Source organism: Phragmites australis, chromosome 3 (assembly GCF_958298935.1).
Source record: "Phragmites australis chromosome 3, lpPhrAust1.1, whole genome shotgun sequence".
NCBI classification, from domain to species: domain Eukaryota; kingdom Viridiplantae; phylum Streptophyta; class Magnoliopsida; order Poales; family Poaceae; genus Phragmites; species Phragmites australis.
In genome coordinates, this window is record NC_084923.1 from 37,831,102 (window position 1) to 37,858,351 (window position 27,250).

General features: G+C 41.6%; 2 protein-coding genes across 3 annotated transcripts; both read right to left on the reverse strand.

The window, feature by feature from the left end:
* Window positions 1-8,757: 8,757 nt before the first annotated feature.
* LOC133912970 (uncharacterized) lies at window positions 8,758-13,667 on the reverse strand. Of its 2 annotated transcripts, none has more exons than XM_062355979.1 (10): window positions 13,381-13,667; window positions 12,486-12,678; window positions 12,247-12,404; window positions 11,992-12,137; window positions 11,135-11,197; window positions 10,921-11,013; window positions 10,202-10,363; window positions 9,950-10,047; window positions 9,703-9,875; window positions 8,758-9,499 (listed from the first exon to the last, which is right to left on the reverse strand). In XM_062355979.1, the coding sequence occupies exons 1-10, from the start codon at window positions 13,568-13,570 to the stop codon at window positions 9,177-9,179; spliced, it is 1,599 nt and encodes a 532-aa protein (XP_062211963.1). In that variant the 5' UTR covers window positions 13,571-13,667; the 3' UTR covers window positions 8,758-9,176. The 2 variants fall into 2 exon arrangements, with proteins under 2 accessions (XP_062211963.1, XP_062211964.1); XM_062355980.1 differs by having other exon boundaries at window positions 9,715-9,875; window positions 13,381-13,666.
* Window positions 13,668-17,351: 3,684 nt separating this feature from the next.
* On the reverse strand, window positions 17,352-22,286 carry LOC133912971 (chlorophyll(ide) b reductase NOL, chloroplastic). Its single transcript, XM_062355982.1, has 13 exons — window positions 21,958-22,286; window positions 21,542-21,610; window positions 21,003-21,064; window positions 20,778-20,864; window positions 20,349-20,416; window positions 20,211-20,259; window positions 20,030-20,115; window positions 19,442-19,499; window positions 18,921-18,971; window positions 18,650-18,700; window positions 18,522-18,563; window positions 17,679-17,789; window positions 17,352-17,576 (listed from the first exon to the last, which is right to left on the reverse strand). The coding sequence occupies exons 1-13, from the start codon at window positions 22,208-22,210 to the stop codon at window positions 17,529-17,531; spliced, it is 1,035 nt and encodes a 344-aa protein (XP_062211966.1). The 5' UTR covers window positions 22,211-22,286; the 3' UTR covers window positions 17,352-17,528.
* Between the last annotated feature and the right edge of the window lie 4,964 nt (window positions 22,287-27,250).

Sequence of the window (27,250 nt, forward strand, 5' to 3'; positions counted from 1 at the left end):
ACGACATGATAGCTTGGGTTGTGCCTGTACTGATATGGTACGAAAAGAGTACGACATAATTTGTATAATTATTTTTCCCGTATTTATCCTCTAATCTTTTTGATACAGAACGTGAGACACTAAGACTATTTGTTTGGTGAGAGATAATAAGAGATAAATGTGTAAGCATGAGAGATACAAGTGTAAGATGTTAAGAGATAAACATGTAAGTATTGTTAGGCGATATGGAGCATAAGGGAGATGTGTGAGTACGAGAGACACAAGTGTGAGACGATAAGAGATAAATATGTAAGCATTGTTAGACGATATAGAGCAGGGTCGTGCCTGAACCGACACGACACGACGATGTCACGGCATGCTGAGGGCTGTGCTTAGGCCTTCCTGAAGTTGACTCGTACCGGCACGGCACAACACGATAGGCTAATCGTGCCTAGTGAACATGACATGACGTGACATGAGACACGACAGGGCCAGCCCATACCGACACGGCACGACCTAAGTCCTAACTGTGGCTGCGGGTGTCAGCCAGAGGAAGGAACAACCAAGGCACCCTTCTCATTTTGAAGAGTAAATTTTACAAAATTATAAATATTTTGATAAAATTATAGTAAAACTATAGATTTAACTATAGTTTTACAAAACTACATATTTAATTTTAATTTTATCACAAAACTATACATCTTTAACAAAATTATTGTAAACTATATATTTAAGGAATAATTTCATAAAACTATAGATTTAGCATTGATTTTATATTAAAATTATAGATTTTAGATGAGCTGCTTTTAGCTCTATTATGGTGACGATCGGATCTCGCTTGTAATCTCATAGTAGCTGGTAGCTCATAAAATGAACTGTCTAGGAGCTTATAAAACTACAGATACTTTGACAAAATTACCGCAAATTGTAAAATTATATATTTAAGCAACAGTTTCGTAAAACTATAAATTTAGCACCGATTTTATCGTAAAACTATATGTTCTATCACATACCTATTAACCTGACGAATATACCCTGCTTGCAGTCACATGAACTCTTGAACAGTCCGTTTTATGAGCTATTAGCTGTTGTGAGACTACAAGTGAGGCTTAGTCATCATGATAACGAGACTAGGAATAACTCTTCTAGAATTTATAGTTTTGCTATAAAATCGACGTTAAATCTGTAGTTTTATTAAATTGTTGTTTAAAATTGTAGTTTTATGATAATTTACCAAAATATTTATAATTTTACGATAATATCAATATTAAATTTGTAGTTTTATAAAACTATTGTTTAAACATGTAATTTTACGATAATTTTATCAAAATATATATAGTTTTATAAAATTTACTCTATTTTAAAAGGCCATTGGCGCGCCAGCCATGAGTGGGTGCGTTGTGCGTGTAAACAAAAAGAAAACGCTTCCGTCCGCCTCCAATAATTGTTTGGGTGTTGGTTTGATCTCCCCGTCCTTTTGTCCCGGATGCAATTTTCGATGGGTTTTTTCACGGAATGATGGTATTGATTCTTGTAAAGTTGTTAAAAGAAGCTGGAGGTATCCTAATAAATTTAGGTGCACATGTAGAGTGTCTCCTCATATATGTGGCCTGTCATTTTCCCCTTCCTTTGGGAGAAGTTCTGAAGTCAGAACCCCCAAAAGGGAAAAAATCTCCATGGAATCTCATCTGACATGACCTCAAAAATGATATTATTTTTTGTATCTTTCTATTAATTTAATATTATTTTAAAAAATCACCATCCAATAGGCCACTAGGCTTGTCTGCATGCGAGAATAGTTAACACTATCTGTGCGGCAGGAAAACGGACACCTTTTGGCTGCCCCAGTTTCTAACCAAACTTGCCAAATTGATGCACCAACTTGTCCCAGCAGGAACACGTCTCTCTCTTCACGTTGCTCGCGAGATGGGTGCCTGGAACTAATCTTATGAACTCATGATCCATCATCATCGGGTCACATGAGCATTGTTCAGCTCTTCCCTATATAAAACAGGACAAATAATGAATTATGGGAAGCATGAACCGATGATAGCTTGCAGAAAGCAAACGCAAAGAATATATGGCAGCAATCTTTCTAGTCAAAGGCATCCAAAAGGATGAGAGCTGCAAGTTTTTCCGAGCACCATTCCTTGCCATGACCAGTCCTCCACCACATCGCTTTTGATCTGTTTGCATGGCAGCTTCTTGTCGACCTTATCTCTTATGGACACTGGGATCCAGACGCTAACACGACAGTGCCACTCCTGCATACATGCTGTGCCATCCTTGAGAATGGGAGCAACTGTTAGGCTATGTTTGGAAGCAAAAGAGAGAATCTCAAGAAAGGAGATCACATGGAGAGATCTTGAGTGTAATTTGTTCTCTTTGGAGGATATTTTCATCCAGGGTTTTGTTCTCTACTGTTGTTTAAAATTAAAGGGATAAAAATCCCAGGGAACAAAAACAATCTATAAAGATCTGAAAATATTCAGAAAAACTTAATATATTTATTTCACCATGGACCACAACACAGTTATAACAATTTTTAGGTGCGTCCTTTCTTTGTATGTTAACATGTAACCAGAGCAACATTTTTATCTACCGGCCACTACGTTCTGCAAGGCGAGTTTTTCTTGGTACCATCGTTGCGTAGTAGCGTGTCTTGTGACCTCAGTAACTTTTAGCAATTCATACTAGTCACAGCAGTCAATCTATGGCCAAACATTAATCTATGGTAAAGCATGTCAATGTTGTAACCTCAAAAATGTATAGCAAATTGATATCAGGCACAACAATAGATCAACAAAGATCGATGGTAAAGCATGTCAGTTTAATCTACCACACCATCTCCAGACATATAAGTACATATAATCGACACAATTTGTGAAACCAAACAGGCACTCATGATATAGACTAAAAAAACAAGCTGGTACTAGCCCCTCAAAAGAGAGCTCAGCGATCTTTTCTTCACAAGCACCCACACTATCTATTATAGAGTGTATAATATTATAATATGTAAAATGGCAGCAGTAAGTGGTTCAGTCATCTTTCTGGGAGTCCTCCCAAAAAGCTTTATGCCTGCACGAACAGATAAATGGAAACATTGTCGGTTGCCTACAAACAATTTTTTGGATGCAAAGTTGCTGATAGCTATAGCAGGTCAAATATCTATGCAATCTTGCCAAATATGATAGCGCAGAACAGAAGGGCAAATGGGCAATGCTTGTCTCAGATTGTTCTATGCCTAATGAAGCACTGAAGAACACATTGCTACACTGGACTCAGTTCAAAATGGCAAAACACTAAGAGAGATGCAATGCAATATAAAATCCGCAAGTGATTACTCATCATTTTCTGAATGATGCCATCATCTAAAACATCGAAATTTCTGAATGGAACTAACTAGGACAATGCCATCATGATCATGCAAGTATGGTTGAAAAATTCTATGAACTGAACAGGACAATGATATCATAACCATGTAAGGGCATGTTTGTTTGGGTTTTTTATTTTTATTTTTCTTAAAAGTTGTTTTTGGATTTTAGCTGTTAGTTTTTATAATAATTTTTTTAACTTCTCAGCACATTACTTTTCAGAAAAGCTACTCTCAACTAGCTTATCAGAAACCACTTTTCAGAAATCTTGTTTGTTTGGCTTCTGGCTTTTGGATTCTAGTAGTAAAAAAGCCAGAAACAGAAGCCCAAACAAATATACTCTAATTCCCGTTTAGATAGGTTGTGGATTTAGAGCTTTTGGCTAGTTAAGGAAGCGGTTGTGGCTGTTGAAATTTACTTGTTGATTTTTATAATAAACTTTTAGCTTCTTAGCATATCAAAAACTAGAAAAGTTCCTCTCAGTATGCTTCTCAACTTTTAGTCCACTATAGTCATAGCCACTTCCTCAGTCAGCCAAAAGTCACCAGAAGCTGAGACCAAAAGCCAGCCCCTTAATTAGCTTTTGGCTTTTCCAGAAAAAAAAACGTATCCAAGTAGGTCCTAAGTATAGTTAAAAAAGTTCTGAACTAAATAGGACAATGCCACCATGATCGTGAAAGTATAGTTCAAAAAAAAATCTGCATAACAAGAGATAATTTTTTTTGCAGCTGCTATGTGCAACATTTTTTAGATTACTCCTAACCAATAAAAATTTCTGCTGGGAACAAAGCAGGGTTCATATCATATTTGTAGCAGACTGATTAATGAAACAGAAGGATAGTTTTGTGGCATAGTTGCAAGATAGCGGACCATCAGCTTCTCACTTTCATCAAACTTAAACTCAGTGAGGTTGAACATTCTATCGCTTTCAACTAAAAATGTTGCCCAAACTATATGACTCAAGTATCTAAGTGGTGAGCACAGTACATAAGCATCTAAAAATGATTGTAGGTGGCTCAGAAGTATGAAAAATCAGCGGTATCATTAACAATAATAATTAAAACTAAAATCATGATATTTTAGCTCCCTAGCTACTTGATTGGGTTGAGTGCATGTATGAAACAGTAGACCAGCATCAGCCTTAATATATGAGGATGGTAGATTAAAATCGTAAGAGCCATATTTATCCAAAGAGTAATATAACAGTTGTACATAAAGTATAATTGGTCCAGATTTATAAATTCAATCTAGCATTCACTAACACCAATCGACATTACTCTATGTGATGTCGACCTTCGGGTGAAAAACATCAATTCCTACTGAGGTAGGCCAGTCCTAAGCAATTAAGTATAATTTCAGCTATGTCTGTTGTTTAAATGTGAAAGTATAATGATGTCGTCGAGAGGGGGATGGATAGTTGTTTTTACAAAAACTCATCCACTTTTATTGTTGGTCTAAACTTGCAGCGAAAAATAAACTAACGAATTTTTCACAAGTGAAAATTCTAAATATGCTAGGCTCAACTAGTGCATAATCACACTAAATAAGTGTAAAAGTTACAATCCTAGATGAGAAAAATTATTCAAAACTAGCAAAAGATATACAAGAAAATGCTAATTGAAAATCCTGAAAATACTGTTCATAGATACTCCGGGTTGACCTGGATACTCTGAGTTCAGATTGTACAGAATCCGAAGTTTCTAGGTTGACTCAGATACTCCAGGTTCAGCAAAAAAGAACTTAAAACTAAATTAAAATATGTATAAAGAGTTCTAGTTCAAACTAAATAAAGTCGTGTGTTTCAAGTGATGATTTCAAGTAAATCCACGAAGTACCTGCAATTAATTTCACATGAGCAAGTAGACTGAGCAATATGCATAAATATTGAACGATAACACAAGAATAAGAAAATAAGAGAGGAGACACAAGATTTATTTTCTGAAGTTCGGACTCCTCCTCTAGAGGTTCCTATGTCTCTGTTGATAGGCTCGATCACACATAAACCACGATCACACATAAGCCGGGTCTTTTTCAAACTTTTTTCTCTCCAAACTCGGTCACACTTGAGCTCGACTTCCACTCTCGATTTTTCACTTCCGGAGACAAAATTGAAGCGTTCACAAACTTCTCACGGCACACCACAACCTTAGATGCTCGTTGACAACGCCTAGTTGCCTAAGGCCAACTCCAGCAGTGGAGGTATCCAGTGCTACAGTACTCCGTAAGTACTGCACCTCTGAAAATTGGTCTCCAGCAGCTACCTCATCCAGTGCTACAGTGCTGTGCCAAACAGTGTTGTAGCAGTACTGTAGCAACACAGTTCACTGAGGCTGACAGCGGGCCTGGAGAGAGAAAAGGAGGAGTAGAAGGTAGGAAATGGGGTAGCTGCTGGAGATGAAAAAAATAAGGGATGCTGTAATAATGATAGGGGATGCTGTAATAGTATTTTTGATGATGAAAATTTGAGGTAGCTGCTGGAGATAGCCTAAGAGCTCAAAGCTCTAAGAGCAACAAACGCTTCATAAACTTCTTGCCGATGAACTTGAGTGCTCAAGATAGGAGATACGCTCAATTGCACTCGAATTTACAATCTCTCAACCTAACTCACTTTTTTCTCAAATCACACACTAGATTGGAGTGGGAGGGAGTTTTTTTTTTTACTCTAAAGATGTTCTTTTTCATGCTTTTTCAGCAACAACAAAGAATAAGGTGAGAAGGTATATATACTCAACCCCCAAAACTAGCTATTACACAGCTTTTTTACTGACCTGGAGTATTCGGACCAACTTAGAGACTCCGAGTTGACACTAAAACGCTTAACCGAAAACCGTGGCTGGAGCTCATCCCGGAGACTCTGAATAGAACACCAGAACCCGGAGTATCCGAGTAAAACACTTAGGCCCTAATAGGCCATCTGGCTCGGAGCTAAACCAGAAGACTCCGGTGAACTCAGAGTATCCGGGTCAGCCCGGAGTGTCCGAGTTCAGCACAACTGACCATTTGAAAACGACGATAACTTTTGATCTCGAAGTCCGATTTTGACGATTTTGACGATTTTAGAATCTATGGAAAGTTTATTCAGATGGCCACACATCCCAACTGAATCCATGATCTCAAACACATTGGATCAAATTAGGAACACTCTAAAACCCAATTCAAACACTTTCACACTTTCCGCACCGGCCTCCTTAAGCTAACTCACTTTGTGTTGATTAGAAAACTCTTTAGCACTAAGACACAATAATTAGCTCTATGTTGCATCCCTCTTAATAGTATGATATACCTATACTCAAATTCAAATGTAAAACTCGTTTGAACCAATTTGAGAATTTGAATACTTTCAAGTACCGCTTCTTTCTTTCAAACTTTGAGGGTTGCCAACTTCCATATAATCTTCACTCTATCTCCTCTTGATTCTTCATATGATTGATGCAAGTCACCTATAGCTTCTCATGGCCTCACACGGTTCATTGGCGCAAAACCTTCACTCGCTCTTCACCATCACCTTAGTCCTTCAGCGTCAAACCATTTGCTTGCCCTTCACCACCAAATGGTCTATCGTAGCCGAGTCTTGCTTGCCCTTTACCGTCTTGCCATAGAAAACCATTTTGTATCCAATATTTACAATAAATTCACTTTATCATATATAGAGTCTAATCTTGTTCTTCACTCTTGGTATGTATGATTTCAATTCAACTTATACCTTCTTATGAATCCTAACCCAACCCACTCTTAAGTATAAGACACGTGGGTTAGTCCATAAAACTTTATTGACAATGACATATCTTTAATTACTTGATCTCCATAAGTAATTTAGTATTCATGCTTATCGTCAATCTTATATGAGTTTTTCTTTCTTTTTATGAGCATTACTAAGAGCTCATTCATCTTGATGCATATATCTCCTCCATGCATCATCTATGGAACAACTTACTAACGAACTTAACAATATTGTTAGTCCATAGGTATTACCATTAATTACCAAAATCACACATAAGGGCTAGATACACTTTCAAAATGCTATAGCTACAAAGAAATTTAAGAAACAATAAGAGATGCAAGCAGATACTTTTTCACAATGATTTACCTGTTTATACATCTTTGCGATGATATTAAATTTGTTCAGGATGATTAGTCTAATGTTTTAATTCTATTAAGGGCATGTTTGAAAGAGCTCCCAGAGCAGCTTCCCGGCTGGAATCAGAGGGGAGCTCTGCCAAACAGTAGCTTTCAGCTTTTAGCTTACTGAGTGGAATCCGTGGGAGTGATTCTCTGAAATGAACTAAAAATTGGGGAGCTGAAAAAAGCAGTTTCCGCTGATTCACTTTCCGCAGAGAATCACTTTCTCTATATATTGTATTTTAGAGAATCACTTTCAGCCACAGAATCACTTTCTCCAGAAAATCACTCCCTACAAAGAATTTGAATTAGAGAAAACTCTACCAAACATGCCCTAAGGCTGCGCCATTGGGTGCATCAACCATGCAATATCGTTCCGATCCTATTTATGCACCAGATTGATGTGGTCCCTTGTAAAATTATATGCCTCAATATTGTTCTGAATTAAATAGATCAAGTTAAATTCATTTGTTTCAATCCATGCTGCTATGCATGGCTCAATTGCAGCGCATCCTCAAATTCAAATAAGTTGCATGCAGTGGATGATGCATTGCATGTTTAAATTCAATCTAGCATTCAGGAACACCAATCGACATTGTTGTATAGGATAACGACTGATTTTACAAAGCAAATAGATAAATGGTTAAGCAAATAGACAAATCAATCCGTTGTGGCATTCAATCTATGGCATCCCTTGTCTTCATCGTCTCTTCGTCTATGCCTCGTTCTCTCCATCCCCAACCGAGATCTACAAGAAAAAAGTGCAAGGAGAGGAGGAACCCTAGTGGGGGCAGCAAAGGAAGATGTGGAAGACTCACATCTTCGCTGGCTAGACAGATGCGGAGGTGGAGGTGAGGGTGCCATAATGGTCGTGGAGGTGGAGGCGACAGCCTTGCTCACTTGCGTCATGGACCACAATCAAGTGGTGCGAGCGCAATAGGGAGCAATGCCCTAACCTATCTAGACAAGGCACGTTTCCTTGTGGAAATCGAGTGGGTCGAGCCAAAGAACCCGTGAAAGGAGCTGGTTCATTAGCCCGTGAAAATCTTCCACACGGGCTTCCTACCTGGGGAAAAGACCGGGAACCCGACGGGGTTGTGGGCTTCCAAACTAAGCCTTAGGAATTTAAAGTTGTGGCGTCCAAGAGAAGGATATCTAGCTCTAATATCATATTAGAAGTAGCAACTTGTATTCAATTACAGTCCTAACGAGATAATATATATAGTATATGAGAAAGTACAGGAAAATGACTACTAATATATACGTAAATGATAGACTATATATATTCCTGACAGCAACAAGACATGCTAAATGACCAAACTTTCAACAGGATCAGCTCTGGCCGATCAAATCGTCATAAATTACATTGGTTAAGCCCTCTGATGCATAAACTCTAAAGAACTACCAATCCACAGATTACTGACAACAAGCTAAACCTAGCATTAGTTGATTTGAGATGCTTAACCAACTACTGTCACCGAGCAGAATGAACCGTGGCAACAACAATGGAAACAATTAAGTGCTACCAGCCTATTCTCTACTGCTAAACTAGTTCAATCGCCGCCTCCTACTTTGCACACCATGCACAACAGCAGCACGCTTAGATTCTTCCTTTAGTTCAGATTCATCGCCGCTTCCTACTTCTTCACACGTGCACGGGTAGCAGCATGCTTCTTACTCACTCTTATAAGTTCAATCAGCATGCTAGGCCCACAATCTGAACAGACCAGGAGCTTTATCGGCTTCCTCCCCAGTTTCTTCCGAGGAGTTTGAGGAGCTCTCGATGGTGTCATCCTCCAAGTCGTCATCATCTTTCTCTACTTGCAGCCGATGAGCATTGTCAGCGACCCACTTGGCAAACTCTGGGGTTCCTGTGCATTCTGCCAGTGCCTTTCTGGTCGATTCCTGGGTGAAGTCGTTCCATTCTTTCTTTGAATATTTCCGAGGTTGGATGTTGTGGAAGGTGGAATAGTGATCTTCATCTTGATTAGGTACCACCCGCCTTGTAAGTGTTGAGGGGACCAATCCTGCAAAAACCATTACTAAGTCCTGTCAAAAGCTACAATGTGTCAAATTTTAATCAAGAAATCACGCCTAAAAGAGCATCATTAGCTCTTAGACAAACAAAAACAAGATTTCAAACATGTGAAGATTTTTACAACAATATCCTACAAAGAATGTGGTGACTATAGTCCAATAAAAAGAAAAAGTTTCAAGTTGTAAACAATACCAGTTATGTTACCTCCATTGGACAAATTGCTCCAACCATACTGTGTGGCTGAACTTCTCGATGCGGTTCTTCCGATATCCATCCTAGAAGATGGACTTAAGAACTGGACCTGGGTATTGGGTGATCCTTGAGTATACCTTGGCTGAGAAGAAGCCTTTGGCTGCTTTTGCTTCCTGCAGAAGAACCGGTATACTCAGTACTTTAAGTACACACACAAAATCAATGACAACTAATTGAAGGGACTTACGGTGTCATTGCCTTCTGAACTTTGTTTGCTGTCAACAAAAAGCAAACCCACCAGCAAGCAGCTAGAGCAACCAGTGCTAGAAGAGGATCAAGTGTGCTCTGGAATGATTTTGTGCGCGTAAGAAAATTCGAAGAACTGAACAACACAGGTAATCTAATTCACGCAATAACCAAGATTCAAGTGTGCTCTGGAATGATACATGGCATGAGAGGAATACTAGGCATGGGAAGGGAAAGAAAAATAGAACCAGACCTGCATAACAAAGAATGTAGCGACAACACGCATAGCCCACTTCACAAATTGTGCTATCCCTGCATCTACACTGCCATCTTTTGAAAGGATAAATCTCCTGACCATCCAATAGCCAAAACCAGCTCCAGTCAAGACAATTGCTACCAGCAGGAAGATTGAAACCTGTAATTCATCATTAACTTCCATTAGTTGAAGAGCTTAAAAGTTGGATTAGGTGGCCTTACTGTAATTTTGACTTGTGACTTGGAAACACCAAAAGTGGCATAATATAATGGGTATAACAGCACAACTCTGTCGATTAGAAGCATGATGCACCAGAACAAGTAATGTAAAGGCATTACACCATACAAGTCAACAAGTGCAACAGACTGTTCTTACAAAGATAGCTATTGAAGATACACATATGGCTATGTGCAATGGTGTTACATTACGTTTGCTAATCAACAAACAGCCAAGCTTACCATGTGCCAATCGAATCCGAATTATAGGGTTCCATAAAAAGGCATAAAATTACATTTTTAGTACATTATGCCTTTTCAGAGACGGTAGGTTTTACATGCATGAAATAAAGAAAAAGATCTCTGAGCATAATAATATTTCCCACAAATGCACTAAACAGATAAACAGAGCAATGGAGCCTGTGGTTATTGCTTTTCCATGAAATATAAGCTCTACAAGACAAAGTATCAAACTATTAGACAGTTCGTACATGTACTTACAGGGTTGTGCATCTCTTCACTCAAGCCAAAGTTTTCCAGAATAGAAGTAACCAATGTGGAGAAGTAGTGTACAGCATAGGAACCAATACCTAACTGAACATCAGGAGAAGAGAAAACAAACAAGTACAACGGATTGGAGACAACTGAGAACTGCCCAAACAAGTGTTTCAAATAATGAAATAACAGCAAAATGGTGTGGGCATAAAAAACTTACCACAGATCCATACACTGTAAGGTAAAATAAACTTTTCTTGCCCATCGGTAGCAGTTTCATCCCCTATAACAAGGCAAGGTCAGAGCATCAATACCATATCATAGAACATGGTGGCCCATCAACAAATAAACTGAAAGTACATTGAATTGACTGTTCTTTATCAGTATTTAATAACTAAGCACTATGGGCTAATCCAAGCAGCACATGACTACATGTTCAGACTGCGGGGGGAAATGCAATGAATTAGAAAACTACATTGTATCACCACATTGTGGGACCACTGAATACCAGAGCAGACAGCAAATTTATTTAGCAAAAGTGCAGGCATGGAGGTAACATCAGTGCCAAAATGCAAATAACAAGAATCAGGGACATTAACTGATCATTCTTGAAGTTCCAATAGTATTATATTCTAATGCATGGATCTATTTCACATGTTATCTGATGATTATAGGCAAGGATGCAAGGTGGATCTCAAACGGACCAGAAACTAGACAGCGAACAGCATCAAGGCAATATCAGTATCTAACAAGCAACCAAAAAACATAAATTACTAGTTCATCCCTCCACCATAATACGTCACAAGGAGCTGCTGAATCCATTAAGACAGTAAACTATGTTTATCTAAAAACTGAAGCAAAATTTTGGAAAGAATCACAACATTTGTAAGTTGAAACTTGAAATATTTCTTGAGTAAGGTCTGCTAAGGGGCTAGTAAATTAACATAATGTTATGACGCAATCTCTGAGGCAATAAAGCACTACATTCCAATTATTTTAATAATGAAGCGGTCATGTCTGCAAGTATCAACGAGGATAAATCATTGAAAGATATAAATGTGTTTGAGAAAAACATACCTGAAAAATGACAATCAGAACAACAAGCATGATTCCAAGAGCCATAGAGCTGCTATAGTAAAAGGGTGCCCATTTGCTAACAATGGGTGACAGGAATAACAGTACAAATCCAATACCAAGGCAAGCTAAACGCCATCTCTGAAACTCTGCATGGATATCCAGAACAAGAACAAATAATTTTAGAGAAAGAATAGGATAGATGCTCTTGGTTTAATACTGACAGAAAAAAAAAACAATTTCACAAACAATCCTGACCTTCCTGAATGGAAAGAGTGAAGCTAGAAGATTTCTTATCAGCTAGTTTCACATCAACATATTTGTTTCCATATGGAGACTTTACACCATTCCACATGCCATTTTGCAAAACATGCCATTCACCCATCTCACATTGGCATAAACCCATAGAGATATTCCTGCAAAGGTAATTTGCATCAACTTTCTGAACACTAAGAATGCCTACATTTGAAGTCTGGAAGAATCAAAACATGACTTACCGATGAAGGCAAACCTCTATTTTCCAATGGGACTTCTCTGGCATTGATTGAGAAACATTCATTCTAACATGCATTTGACTTGCGTAGCTTCCCAGATGCAACCTTGGTATTCCAGATAGGCGGATTCGCTCACAAAATTGTCCACCCATGGATGAGGGAACAAATGTAACCTCTGGATTTTCTAAACTAACATCTGTAGCAATAACCAATTAATTAAACAGCGTTAGACAGAAGACTATCAAAGACAATACAAGAAAACAGATATCCGAAGTTATCAACAAGAATCTCATGAAACCATCAGACACCAATACAACTTCGAGTGTTAAGCTGGAAGGAGCAGATAAAAAGCAAAGAGGCCATAGCCTCTAGCTATTAAGACATGCTATTATAGAGAAACCAATCTATTAGCATCTAACACTTAAACACCCATACTTGAGATATATCGAACTCCAGGGCACCCTGAGACAATTAAACACGACAACATTTAAGATGCTAGCACCAGAACGAATCCAGCACTTGATCAACAGGCGCCTCCCCACTATGCGGTCTACTTCGAAGACCTTTTGGGGTGCGGAACGGAAATCGAACTCCCGCCGGCTCCCTCCACCCATGGAGTTTTGCCACTGGGCTACAAGCCCGTCCGCAGATCCGCAACGATTAGCTCAGCAACAAAGCATATTACTGAATATTTCTTCAAAAAACTTTCACATCATTGAAAACTAAACCAATCGCAAAATTTAAAGCTCTAACTAGCTACGGGCCACAACCGTACAATCTAGAGACAAGCCAACGCAAAGCCCTAAACCCTAGATGACGCAATCGCCGCGCCCTCACAAACACGAGCCCAAGTCCCAGTATAGAGAAAGATCACGGAACAAATTAGAGCGTATGGTACCTTTGAGGGGCTGCGCCGCGGCGTCGTCGCCGGAGGACAGGATGAGGAGCGCGGCGAGGGAGGCGAGGAGGAGCAGCGTGGTGGCCGGGCGCCGGGACGACGGCGGCGAGGGCGAAACGGAGGCGCCGTCGTCCGCGCACGATGTGGCGGGGGGCGCCGCCGACGAGGAGGCCGCGGCATAGGAGGCCATCTCGCGCGGCGGCGCTCTGGGTCGGCGTGTGCCGTGCGGGTGCGGCGCTTCAATTTTAAGCGAGCCTTTTGTTCGTGGAAAGCGTGTGTAATGAAGGGGCTTGTTTTTTTGTATACGAAGAAGCTTAGGTGCGAAGCCTTAGGAGGCACACTCTGACGGGTGGGTCCCCAGTGTTGCTGACATCGTTTGTTTGTTTTTTTTTCGACAAAATTCCCACTGGTTTTAGTTCGGGTTTAATTGCGGGAAAACAAGCAAAGTAGGCGGATTAGCGTGCCTACGTCACGCTTATTTTTTTTCACAGAATATAATAAAAAAAAATTAAAAAAATTATGTTCATCAATTTTAGTATCTCAATATTTATTTATAAATTTATTAATATTTAATACATTTATTTAATTACAGTGAAAATAGTATTATTTTTATACATACACATAATTTAATATGTAGACGATAGTAATACGAATCTAACAAAATTTGTTTTATATTTTTTTGAGTTTTAGATATTTTTCTGTGCATTTTAGATTATTTCAACTGATTTATCAATATAACTATTATACCTTTTGCTATATTTTTAGATTTTTCCAAAAAATTATATTATACATGTAAATATACGGATACTGTCGGAGGGTGAACTCCTGTTGCAGGGATTCGGAGGGATCCTTTTTTGAGATTCGGCCGGGGGATGATTCTGAACATGTTTACGGGAGAAATAACTGGGTGTAAATGCGATGGCAGGTGGGATGGAATGATCTAATGCAGAAAGAAGTAAATGCACTGGAGGTTTTTAGACAGGTTCGAGCCGCACTGAGCGTAATACCCTACTCCTGTGTGGACACTATAAATGCCCTGAGAATGTTCCTTTGGGATGTTGCTGGTTACAAGAATGTTTGCCTATCCTAGAGCTTCGGGCTCCTTGTTCTTCGGTGGTCTCAGCTTCTATGCTTGTACTGAGGTGTTCTTCTGTGTATCTGAGCCTTTTAGCCTCTGAGAGTCCTCTGATTTGTCTGTGCCCACCGGTTCTCTTAAATACCCGCCGGCGGTAGCGTACCCCGAAAGTGAGGGCACGAGTTCCAAAGCACCATAAATGGAAAAGCGGTCACCATGGGCTGCTGCGCGAAGTGACGGGGGGTTGAAAACACGCCCCTCGCCCGGTCTCGGACGTCATGATGGCGTTCCGCAACGGGCGCCGCGGAGAGAGCCCACCGAGCAGCCACCGAGCGGCTCGGCGTGCCCGTTCGGTCTTGTACGCCTGCTACAGCAAGGCGGCAGGCGGAGCGCCTCGGGCCTCATGATGTTATCCCGAGGCGTGCCGGATGACGCAGGATGGGGCCCGCGCATTAAATGTCCCCACGCTCTTCTGCCAGGATACGACAGGGACTGACACCGAGCATGGCAGGAGCAGTTGGAGGTGACAGGCCACGCGCCCTCTTAAATACGGCATCGGGCCTTTCTTTGGCTGACACCTCACCGCCAGACCCCTGTGGGGGCCACCGACGAAGGACTTCTTGGGCCGTCGGGGAACCGAGTGCTCGGGAGTCACTGTTCACACCCTCGAGCACTCTCTCCCAAAAACGCCCTCTCTTAGTCCTCGGGGAACCGAGTGCTCTGGGGCCATTGTTCACGGCCCCGAGCACTCTCTCCCGGAATTGACTGTTCGGATCCTCGGGGAATCGAGTGCTCGGGGGCCGCTGTTCGCAGCCCCGAGCACTCTCTCCCGGAACTACCTTCCTTGGGTCCTCGGGGTACTCGGGTGCTCGGGGGCCACTGTTCATGACCCCGAGCACTCTCTTTCCGGCACTTGGTCTTCGCAGATCATCGGGGAAGTCGAGTACTCGGGGACCACTGTTCATGGTCCCAAGCACCCCCTCCCAGGACTTAGTTTTTTCGTACCTCGCGGAGATGATCCCCGCGGGAGGGCGCTGCGTGGCGGATTGCTGACCTGGTCTCGGAATTCGAGGACCTCTGGTTCCTGATTCACCGACAGATATGTATATACATACATACACGTATATGTACATATATATATACATATTAGTATTCGTATATATACATATATATAGACGCATGACAAAAAATAGTAGCTACAGTACCTTGGACCCCTAGAATCACTCCAATTCTTGGAGATTTAATATATAGCATTGATAAGCATGACATCATGCTTGAATTCAAAATTTAAATGGAGTATAAAAAATGTTGCTTAGGGCAACTCCAATGTATAGAATCCACATTGGTTCTAAGGCGGGTCTATTTTCTTGCAAAAATTACCATAATGTATAAAAACTATCTGCATCTCGATTGAAAGATAAAAAATATCCTTATTGTATGCCACTGAAAACTAGTTTATCTCTTCAGTGCCACTCTTCTTAAATTCTATACCCGGAAATACCACTTTTGATCATATTTCAACCGACGGACGTGGACATGTGAAAAGACCATTTTGCCCTTGGACCCACATGCCAACAACTTTTTTCCTCCTCTTATCCTTCACTGCCTGGACACAGGTTCTGCATGGCGACGGTCGTGGATGCTACAGGCTTGTCGTGGCCACGTGATCGAGTCGCCCACGTTGGAATTGAACACATGGCGCATGTTCAAGGCCAACCCCATCGTGTCGCAGGTTCAAGGCATGTGGACGAGTCCGAATAGGGCAACCGCACGGCGTGAGCTCGATAGTAGCAAGTGGCGCAGCGCGTTGGCTGAGAAAAGTGGCATGAGGACGAGCACGCGATAGAGAGCATGTCGATGTGGGTCTTGCCGACGACCCCGACCGAGGTGGCTGGCGTCGAGCGCCCAGGCGCGGCGATCCTCGGCCGACGCTGTAGTCAACGCCGACGACAGGCCTAAGGGAGAACAACACATGCTTAAGCAAACACAGATCATGAGGGGACTCACCACGAGTGGGATTGAGCAACAGAGCAACGGGGAAGTGGCGTGACGGTGAGGGGCGGAGATGTGGCCGGACTTGAGGAAGAAGATGCTCGGGGATGACCTTAGAGTCCCTCCTCCCTGCTCCTTGAGGTCAGCGGGGGTGGATCTGCACTCAATGGTTCAAGATTTGCTGCCACCGGTGCTGAGCAGAGGAGGTGGCAGGAGGACGTTCCTCGTGAATGTGCTCACGTCCATCGCCCTCCCCGACTGCGTCGCCCTCGCCTGCTCCTCAATCATCGCCATGAATCCAATGTATAGTCGCCACTCCTACCCAGCCGGGTGCACCGTGTTGGCGGGCCCCAGCCCCGACCGCACGGCATCAGACACCATATTCACCACGTGCACGTCGAAGGGCCGCAGCTCCACGCGCAGTGCGTCAGTCGCCTCGTGCACCACCCGCCTTTGACGTGCAGTAGGGCGCCGCCCAGGGCGTGGCCACTTTCCCTACCATGCTGCCCATGTTCACCACACGCCCAGAGCGTCGCGCCACCATGTGCGACGCTATGACACGCACCATCCGAACTTAGCCTAGGAAGTTTACGCCCATGCCGCTCGATCATCGTGGAGAGGTCAAGCTTGATGGTGGCTGAACCCTCCCTCCTCTCTCTACCCCTCTCTCTCGGTTGGTGTCGTGCTGATTCAAAATGAGGAAGAAGAATAGTCGGAGGTAGGATTGGTATTTTTAAGTTTGACTAATGGTCTAACTAACAGATCTGACAACAGTAACATTTCCGGCCATCAAGTTTAAAAACAATAGCATTTACAAGATTAGCCAGTTTCCAATAGCATGTTCAGGATATGGGCATTTTACAGTGACAAGGAAGTAATTGTTCCAATGATTTAGTATAGGATGGAAGCTTTAATGAGGTAATCAAATTGATAGTACTGTACAGAAGAGGAGTACATCACTACGTTTTCTCGAGATGCCATTGGCAATACATTCAATCTTTAAGAAAAAGAAGTGACTCAAAATAGATAATGAAAAAATTGTTCCTAGTCTCTTCACGTTGGAAGATGGAAGCAAGGACAACTAATCCTCAACAACATATTTATTTCTTCGAGCACCAAAAGCAAGTCTCTGCAGGAGAAATCAGAGAACCATCAAATGCAGAATAATCTGACATTGTCGAGGATATAAAAAATAATTAAAGACAGCACCCATGGCCCAGAGAGTTCTTACCGAAAAAATTCTTGAATAGGCTTTCAAGCCCGTGAGAAAGCGAAAGTAGGTTGGCTTCATGGATTGATTGGTAGGGATTGTTCTGATGTTTGGAACAAGGTAATCTGCAACCTGTTATAACAGTGAGACAAGAGTAACTACTAATAGAAATCAAGCGAAAATGAGCCTAGATTAATATCTGGCACAAACAAACCATGCATGTTATGGTCCATGGATACCTTGTTAGCTTAAGTTCAACTGAGCTACACTGAACACTGTGAAAAGCTAAATTTGCAAAGTTACACCTCTGGTCTGATTTACTTCGTTTAAAACGTCAATGCAGTATCCACCCAACCCACTTTTGACCATTATTTTCTAAATATATGTCATCAAAAATCAATAAACTATAATGACATAGGCGTACTTTTGACAAGGGATAATTAAGTAATTTTCATGTGACAAAGCTAAGTAAGTAAAGTTTTGAATGTTTGACTACATGTATTATATGATGAAATCTATATTGGACCCGAGAAAGTATATCATACGAGCTACCTTCTACTGGATGTCTAAAATAAACATGTCCAGTATGCCCTTATGGCATCATATTAAGAGGTCAACAGATGCATATGCATGATGAAACTCGCTACTTACTTGCATGTTTAGACTTATGTAATGCAAGCAAACATAGCAGGATAATTAATCTGTTCGTCAGTAAACTGTCTCTGAATTGGTTGGACATTTCTGGACAACAAACAGATACAGGGATACAACAGGTGATAAATGATTGCTAATTTGTCCATATGGAAGCTATCGAATAAGAGCCAACACTGCGCTGGGAAAACGAAATAATGATAAAGCTCTTACCACATCAGGAGGTTCAGCTAATATATTGATGAAAAATTTGGCCTGCCATCAGTAGAATTCATAATTTAGTAACCCTGAATTCTCTTATTAGCAATGGTGAAAAGGAAAGGAGATAAGCTGATCCTTACTTGTTTTGTTGTAGCACCAGACATAAGAAGATCTGTTGTAACCATGCCAGGCTGCACAGAATATACATATCATTTGCATAATTGCTCTTTCAATGTTATTTATAGATTATACAAGCAGAATGCAGTCCATTAGTTATGCATTTTTGCATGGCCCAAAGCCTACAGAAACTAGCTAGTTAAACTACTTCCATGACTAAATGTCATTCAACAAGGGACTGATGAAGAAGTCTGGAATATTCATGGCATGAGAAGAAATGGTGGAGTAATGTACCGATAAGTTGTGCACCATGACATTATTCACTTCATTCATCTGCAACTCAGCCTGCAATTATAATCAAATTATTTTGCCCCCCATAATTCTAATAAAACTGGAAGGATGTGATTTCTATAACTACAACTACCTATTGCTATCAACATTGGAAAAATAGTGCAAAATAAAGAAAAGAAGCCACTGTAATGAAAGTTGTGAAGGCTCAGGGAAACTCTAGTCATTCAAGATATAAAGAAAATACAACTCCAAGGGCACAGCAATAAATATCTTCTCATTTATACGTGTATAATTACAGTTCAGCTACTACTTTGTACCGACTGACTATTTTGATAAATCTCAGAAGATTCAGGACATTGAGAAATAGTTGCAGTATAGTGATATAGTCCTCATGTCTCAAGGCAATCAACAATTCTATGAGGCCAGAATAATCAAATGGTTCATCATGACTAAATACTTCATTGGGAATTTCAAACAGAAGCAAAGCACTTGAGGTTGTTACCCTCATAAAAGGCTATCTTTACCTGTAGTGATTTTGTAAGATGCACAACACTTCGCTTTGTTGCACCATATGCAGCAAACCTGGTTATTATCGATCAAAATCTGGATCATATATCTGTGAGGCAGCAACCTAGAATTCTAAGGTACCATTTCACAAAAGTATTAGGCGTCAACAGACAAATGAGCCTAGCTCAGTTGGTTGAGGGTGTGTATGTACGCCTAGACCACCCAAGTTTGAGTCCTCTTCGACGGGAATTTGGGTGCCTATTTCTTCTTAATATAAAGTCACCTAGTTCCTCCTTGGTTGGTCTAGGAAAAAAGTTCATTCTTAAATGATATTTGTCTTTGTCCACAACAAATTCACTACATCCAAATTGCTGATCCCCTCATATGGCTGTCAAGTATAATATTGTCAATTACAACACACACATGTGGAGAGGGAGGGAAGGAGTTTCTCTCCCACCAGCAAATAAATTCAGAATATCATGCACTATATCAAACTCCACAGCATCATGCTATTTGAGAATTCAAAGAAAGCTGAAATCATGCAACAGCATATTCCTCAGCTGTGTGTCCACATTACGCTGCAAGAGACAAATAAAAACACATACCTTGGGGTTGGTCTTCCATCAGAACCAGCACCATCGATGTTAAATATGTGACCGCCTCGAGATTGGTTCCGCATCATATTTATTGCCTAAGATGGAAAGAAGATGATGTTCGGGAAATGATCATTCATTCTCATCATAATGGATGCAACAAAGCTAAGCTAATATTGAGCGTAATTAATACCTCACGACAACATATCATCAATCCGAGGGTGTTAGTGGTGATGACCTCCCTAGTAAATCAGAGAAAAGGGTCAATTGATCATTGGTGCTTGAATAAAGATGTGCTTGGCCAAGCTTCCCCAAATAGGACAAAACATACATGAGTGCCTCATCAGAGGTCTCCACCAACGGTTTGTAAATATATGCATTTGATCCAGCATTGTTGATCTGCGCCAAAATAAAAATATCAAAAGAAAGACATGGTTTCTGTTTCTGAATTCAGATTTTAAAGCAAACTGATTCAATAGGACAGAACATAGCACTTTTTAATTAAATAAATGAAGTTAGAACAATCAAGAAGGCAAGCTGAAAAGACATGCATATGACAGGGGTGTGCCATACACAAGCTGCACTCGTGTTTCATATCTCATGCACAGGATAATGAAATATTTCGAATATGGCAGAAATTATGCAGCAAGCATCAGTATCATTTCATTGAAAGCGGTTGTCATGTTTGTATATTGAAAAGAACAAGCATGAAGATGAGTTCAGATGCAACTATTTTGTGAGGGAGGGGATGGACGTGTACCCATATATCAATATACTTAAGTTTGTCACGTGCAAACTCAACAAGTGCTTTTACATCCTTTCCTTCTCTAACATCACAGACAGTTCCCTGTAGTAATAAAAATGTCAACAATTCAACAAGTAAGAAGCAAAATGTGCAGCTCTGTAATATTTTCAAGCAGCAAACATCATTTGTGAATAGAAAATTCAATGAAAAATAATAACCAAGTAGCTCAGTAGTAGGTACCCACACATGTTGCTCTCCATATTCCTTGTTCAAGTCACCGACCACAGATTCTACCTTTTTAGCTGTAGAGGATAGACTACATGTCAAGGGAAGACTAAACTGGTATCAATTGTAATTGAATGCTCTCTCTTTCATCCTCTTTTTTAGAAGTTGCTTAATAACATTCGAGCATTCCCTTTATTTCTTCATTAAAAAATTCCATTCATGACTTCTTTGACAGATCAAACAACAAAAACAACAGCCTTTGTCCCAAGCAAGTTGGGGTAGGCTAGAGATGGAACCCACAAGCTTTGTCTAAAAGAGCTGGCACATACATCGACTGCCTCTTGTGACATGAAACCAGAATAGTGCACGAAATGTTAAATGGCAATAGATGGGTCATACATAACTAATGATAGATCAGTATACCATCAAAATGAAAATAAGTGGAAAAGAAAGAGATAGGCAAACATGAAAATCAATTTGCGAACTGTAATGCATGTTAGGCTCAGTTAAGTAACCGTTTCAATGCATAATATCAATGACAGTTCCTTCTATACCTGATCTTGAGCAGATTATAACATTATCACCGGCCTCCAGAAACTTCTTTGCCAGCGCATATCCTATACCTGCGTAAGAATACATAAAATAATTGAATAAGATCCTGTGAAGAGCGATGAATGAATTATACCAAAGACAGGTTCTCCCCTCATATACACTTCCTTTGATTTGTTTGAAACCAGTTCTCACAAGGGAAAGTAATTAGGATATGTCTGTACTGACATATTGTGATTTATTTATTTATTTGCAAGGTGTATCTAAGATTTCTTTTCCTGCAAACAGAGCATCCAATTAATCGTTCTAAAGTTTCAAGCTCAAACTTGCACCGATTAAGAGGTCAAGATTGCAAGCATTCATTTTGATAACTCCGACTACAAGCATGGGGGAGAAAAATTGTAAGAACAGAACTGCTCACCTTTCGTGGAACCGGTGATGAGGACATTGAAAGGAGGCACCATGGGCTCCCTCCTTCCCCCTCCCCCTCCTCCGCCGCCAGAGGTAGCCTCCGCCTGGACCCCGGCAAGTTCCCGGCCGCCTCTCGCCGCCAGCCGGCGCGGCTCCGGCCGGCTATGTAACCTGGTCCCCGCGGCGACGATAGACGGCCGGAACGGCGCGGGACCCACGCGGGCGGGGGCTCGGAGTGGACGGTGGGCCGCGACGGTGGCCATTGAGCGCGGCCGCCCGTGCGAGCGAGGGCGCGGAAGTGCCTGCTGCGGTTGGGGGTTTGCGAACTGCGATGATCGCAGCGCCGAGTGTTCTTGTAGATAACGAGCCAGGGCCACCTGTCAGGGACGCAGGCTTCGATCTGCAAACACGGTATTAATGTTTTAAAAAAAGTAATTGAATTGAACTGTTTCCCGTAAAATTTCCGAAAAAATGTAATGTGAACTAAGGTGTTAACTAACATGATTTGTCACTCAATAACTTATTATATTATTTATACATATAGCTGTGTTGATAGCAAGTACGTTCAGATCTTATATGTAATGATAATATATTAAGGATTAGGTAGTTATTCGGTGGTTTGTCATGAATTTAGGTTTTTTCTAAAATTATGTTATTCAGTTGATATTAGCAGTTGGCCCCTCAAATCAAAACCACTTATACGTCAATTGAAAAGCTAACAAATCACTATAGCATCTGAATGTCAAAGCATAGATTGCTTCATGTTTGGCTCCCCTCCAACTTAATAAATGTAAATGTTTACCCATAACAGTCGTATGTGAAAAAAAAAATTCCATAAATGAAGCTCCGTTCCAAGAGCCCAATAATGCACTAGACCGGCCCGGTGAACAAGTTGTGCAGGCAAGAAACACTTGGGCACGAGCTCTGGACCGTAGCGTAGTAGCCAGTTTGTCGTCGTGGACAGATTACGTGTTCCAGCGGTGAAGGCGGGCATCAAGATCGCTGTTGCTGTTGCTTCCGCCGAAGCGCGAGTAGCTAGCGACACACTAAGGACTGTTGTTTTATATTTACATCGCGAGAATTCAGTTTAATCTGTAGAAGCCTATTTTCATCAAACTGTAGATTATAAGATTTTATAGTAAAAATTGAGTTATAAATTATGAGAATCAACTTTTATATTATAAATGTTTATTTTTACTTTTATTTTTAAAGCTAGAATCTATAATTAGAATCTAAAACAAATATGGCATAAATCCTTTGAGTTTTGATCGCGTTCTCCGTGAGTTTTGCATTGCTTGATTGCTATGGTCAATTGTGTGCATATGTAGGGACGGATCGATAGGGCCTCAAGAACTCTAGCCCCAGGTGTACCTCGGAGCCTCCTTTATTTTTTAAGTACAGAAGGAAAAGTAGAAAAAAAGAGAAAAAAGAAAAATATTTAAAAGAGAACACTTACGTGGTTTTGGATCCGTCACTATAGATATGCATGCCGGATAGATGCAAGGTTTTCCTTCTCACCAGCTTCGCTTTTCACGAGCAGGTGTGCACTGACGTGCTGCTTCCTCCTTGCGTGGCCTTTTTCTTTCCCTGCACTGGCCTTGCAAAATCTGTCCATTGCTTCAGTTGCGACGTGGCTAGTACGTGATCGATCTGCATCAGAAACTTCAGCACATCTTGTGCACGCATGGTGCAGTTGCTGCCTTGCTGCCTATGTTACTGCGAGCATGTTTGACTTGCAGCCACAAGCTCCATTTCGACACTGTTCCGCAGCTCACACGGGCCATGCATGGCCAGGAATCGCGAAAAGATTACACATGATAACGAGGAATTATATATACGATTGTCAACTCAAACAACACGAGAGGTTACCTACTAGATCCTCGGGCATGGATATTTACACATAACCTGCGAAGGTGCATGCTACACAAGTTTATTTAATTTTGGAACATTGTCACCGTCGTCGTCGATCTTCACGTCATCACTGCTACATTCTTATTCAGGGCGCAGACGCAATTTGGATCGGCACCAGAGAGCTAAACGAAGGAAGGAATCGGCCGGGCAGCCAGCCGAGCTTAGACGATCGGCGAGCCCCGGTACGGCGGCAAGTTGAAGATCCTCAGGTCCTAAGACCATCTCCAACCATATTCCCTTCATTTCGTTCCCTTCCCGATTCCCTTTCCCGTTCTCATTCCCTTTATTTTCTCTCATCTCCAACAGCTTCCCCTCGAGGGGAATCGCGAAGGGAAAGGAGAGAGAATCCCGTCCTGAAGGGAATGACCCTGGGAATCCCGTCGTGACGGGAACCGTGAAGGGAATCCGTTGGAGCGCTGAAGGGAACGAAAATCCCGTCGTGAAGGGATTTTGGTCCCTGAAGGGAAACCGTTGGAGATGGTCTAAGGCTCGCCGAGGTCCTGCAGCCACGCCAGCCGGCGCTTCTCCTCCTCCGTCACCTCGCCGCTCACAGCATCTGCCAGCGACAAATAAATTCACAAGAGCTCATACACAGGGTAATAAATAGCAAATAGCGGGCTGGTAGCGGATTGATATCGGGTAGTAGATTGCGGATAGCGGGTGATATTGCGGATGATAAGTTTCAATAGCAGAATTTTAAAAATACTCACAATTTTAAGTATAGATCATGATATTTAACTTAATAATATAGTAAAATAGCAATTAGCAACTAGAAAACATACGGTGACAAATTAATACGAAGTTACGAATGTAAGTATATAACTTAAAAGAAGAAACAAACATCAAGTTTTCCTCGTAAGTCACAGTAATGGAAGTGCTAAGTCCTAAATCCAAATATGTAAAGCCAAAACAAATCAACGGTATCTGGAGACCGGAGTTGACCCCGCAATAGCGGCCTGCTAACTGTTATTGCAGCCCACAAAAGCGCTCGCTAACTGCTATTGCGGTCACTAAGTTACAGATTGCTATATTTGATCCACTACCGCAATAGCGGGAGCTATAACGGCTGCTATGAATGTTATTTGTTACCTTGCTCATACACGTTACCACTAACATCAATTTTCAGAGCGTTTGCACATATTCATTTTTAACTTTTATTTCTCAGAGCTCGTAGATTAGGTACATTCTTCCCTGAACTTACAACTTCTAGAACCTTAACAACTGATTTGCATGTCTATTTTCCACTGGGACATTAGATATATGATCTTCTCCCATCTTCTTTACCTGTATTTCAGTCATAACAATGTGGTTTATACTCGTCCAGGGTTCAGGACGTAATAGACTGCGGCCTCGGAGCAGTTAGAAGTATATTCTATTTAAAGGATTCAAGAAGGTATGAAATTAAAGGTATCGTTTTATTTATCTTGATGTGTGGTGGCCAAAAATATGATGCAAGATCAATAAAGCAAAACCAGATTACAAATACCAATTTTGATAATATGATGAAATATATAGTCATTTCTCAACATTGTCTATTTACGTCACGTAATTATTGTGTTGCGTTTTTAGGTATATATATATATACTACAGATCCGGCCTTGCTACACATGTTCTTTGCGTAATTGCACGAATAACCATATGAGAATTCCTGTCCTGATCACACCAAACATACAAACTCTTTTCTCTCTCTCTATATACTCCTATAAAATATACGAGTTATCGTAGAATCAGAGAATCTCCACTGTTCACCCGAGTTGATCAAACACTCGCCGTGCAAAGATTCTCCCTGTTACTCTCTACTGTGTAAAGCAACAATTTCATTCCGCTCTGCCCAACTCATATCATACGTAGGATTCGCGCTTTCCGCTCTGCCCAACTCGCGTCCAGTGCGAGATTCACACGGGGGACGCCCCGCCACCTGGGTGGGATTTGTGTGGGGTCTCGTGTCACCGCCAAGCCGTCTTCCCCTTCCCTATTCTAGCTCCATCGTCGTCTCACCAACCGTTGGATCCGCCATTACTTCATAGGCCCACTGCCCCACTCATCGGCGTCTTCGGCCACATCGTCGGCCCGCCACCGCACTCCTCCATGTCTCAGGCCTCGCGATGGTGCAGGGAAGATCCGCCGTCGTGGGACCATGGACATCGTCACCCCGCTCATCTGTGTCTCCGACCCCGTCGTCGGCCCACCATCGCTCTGCTCGATAACACAGGATTCGTGCAGGGGCATGATTTATGACGGTTGTTTCAGGTCATAGCGATGTGCAGCTTCTGGCGGTGCCAGATCCACCCGCGTCTAGTCGTTTTGTTGCGTGCAGGAGGAGGAGGTCAGCCGCATTATCCAGCCATGCGACGTCATTGCTGAGTGGGTTTGGCGTCACACCGAGTTCGCCGGTTAGGAGCGGAGGTCTAGATGGGTGGCAGGAGAGGACCCTGGGACGATGCCGAGTGGCGGTCCATCAGGGTTGGTGATGGAGGGCACGACGACAACATTCGTGCCCCTAACGGTGGTGGCCTCCTCAAGCTTGCAAGATCCCGATCGCCATTTCTTCTTCCTCTCATTTTCCCTTCCTCTTATTCTTTTTTGGGCCATCAGCTCACAAGATCCCGGGCGCAGCTCATGGAGCTTGGGCGGAATCCGGATGTGAATCAGATGGATTCAATCTACATCCATATCTCATACCCTCTCGTTCGGCCAACTAGGGTGCAACATCATGTGCAGGGGTGTGCCAAATCCACCTGCAAGCCACCCGCCCCTTCTCCAGTGGCTTGCTCCTGTGTGGCAAGCCATCGTGGTGGTTGCTCGCTTCATTGCGTGCTGTAGTGCAGTGATATCATGCAACACATTGGCCAGAGAAAAGAAGCGCTTCCTTTTCTCCTTGCCCTGACTCCTCACTCCTGCCGCTATTCTGGCCTGGCTTGACACTACTAAGTACAACACGCCCACATGTTGCTTTGTTCCCTCCCTACATCCTCCACAAATCTCTCAAGAGTCAAGAAGCTTCATGATTGCATTCTCTGATAGGTAAAAACAAGATACATCTAGATTGCATCCTCAAAGAGTTATTGCAATAAAGGTAGGATGCCATGAGATTATGCAAATGCTTATAGAGGACTGCATCAAGTAAGGGAAATGTTTTATCAGCTAACATGTTATTGCATGGAAAGATTCTTTTCTCATCTGTGTGAGTGGTAGATTAGTAATAGAAGTCTCTCTTTTTTTTCAATTTATCAAGTTGATATGATGCATCTATGATTTCAGTACATGTAGCCCAACCATAGGAACAAATATAAGCTCTCTATGTGCATTGATATGCAAGTGCAATTATATACTCTCTATTTGCATGTCCATGTAAGTAAAAAAAAAAAAAGATTGTATTGCCATGAATTCTG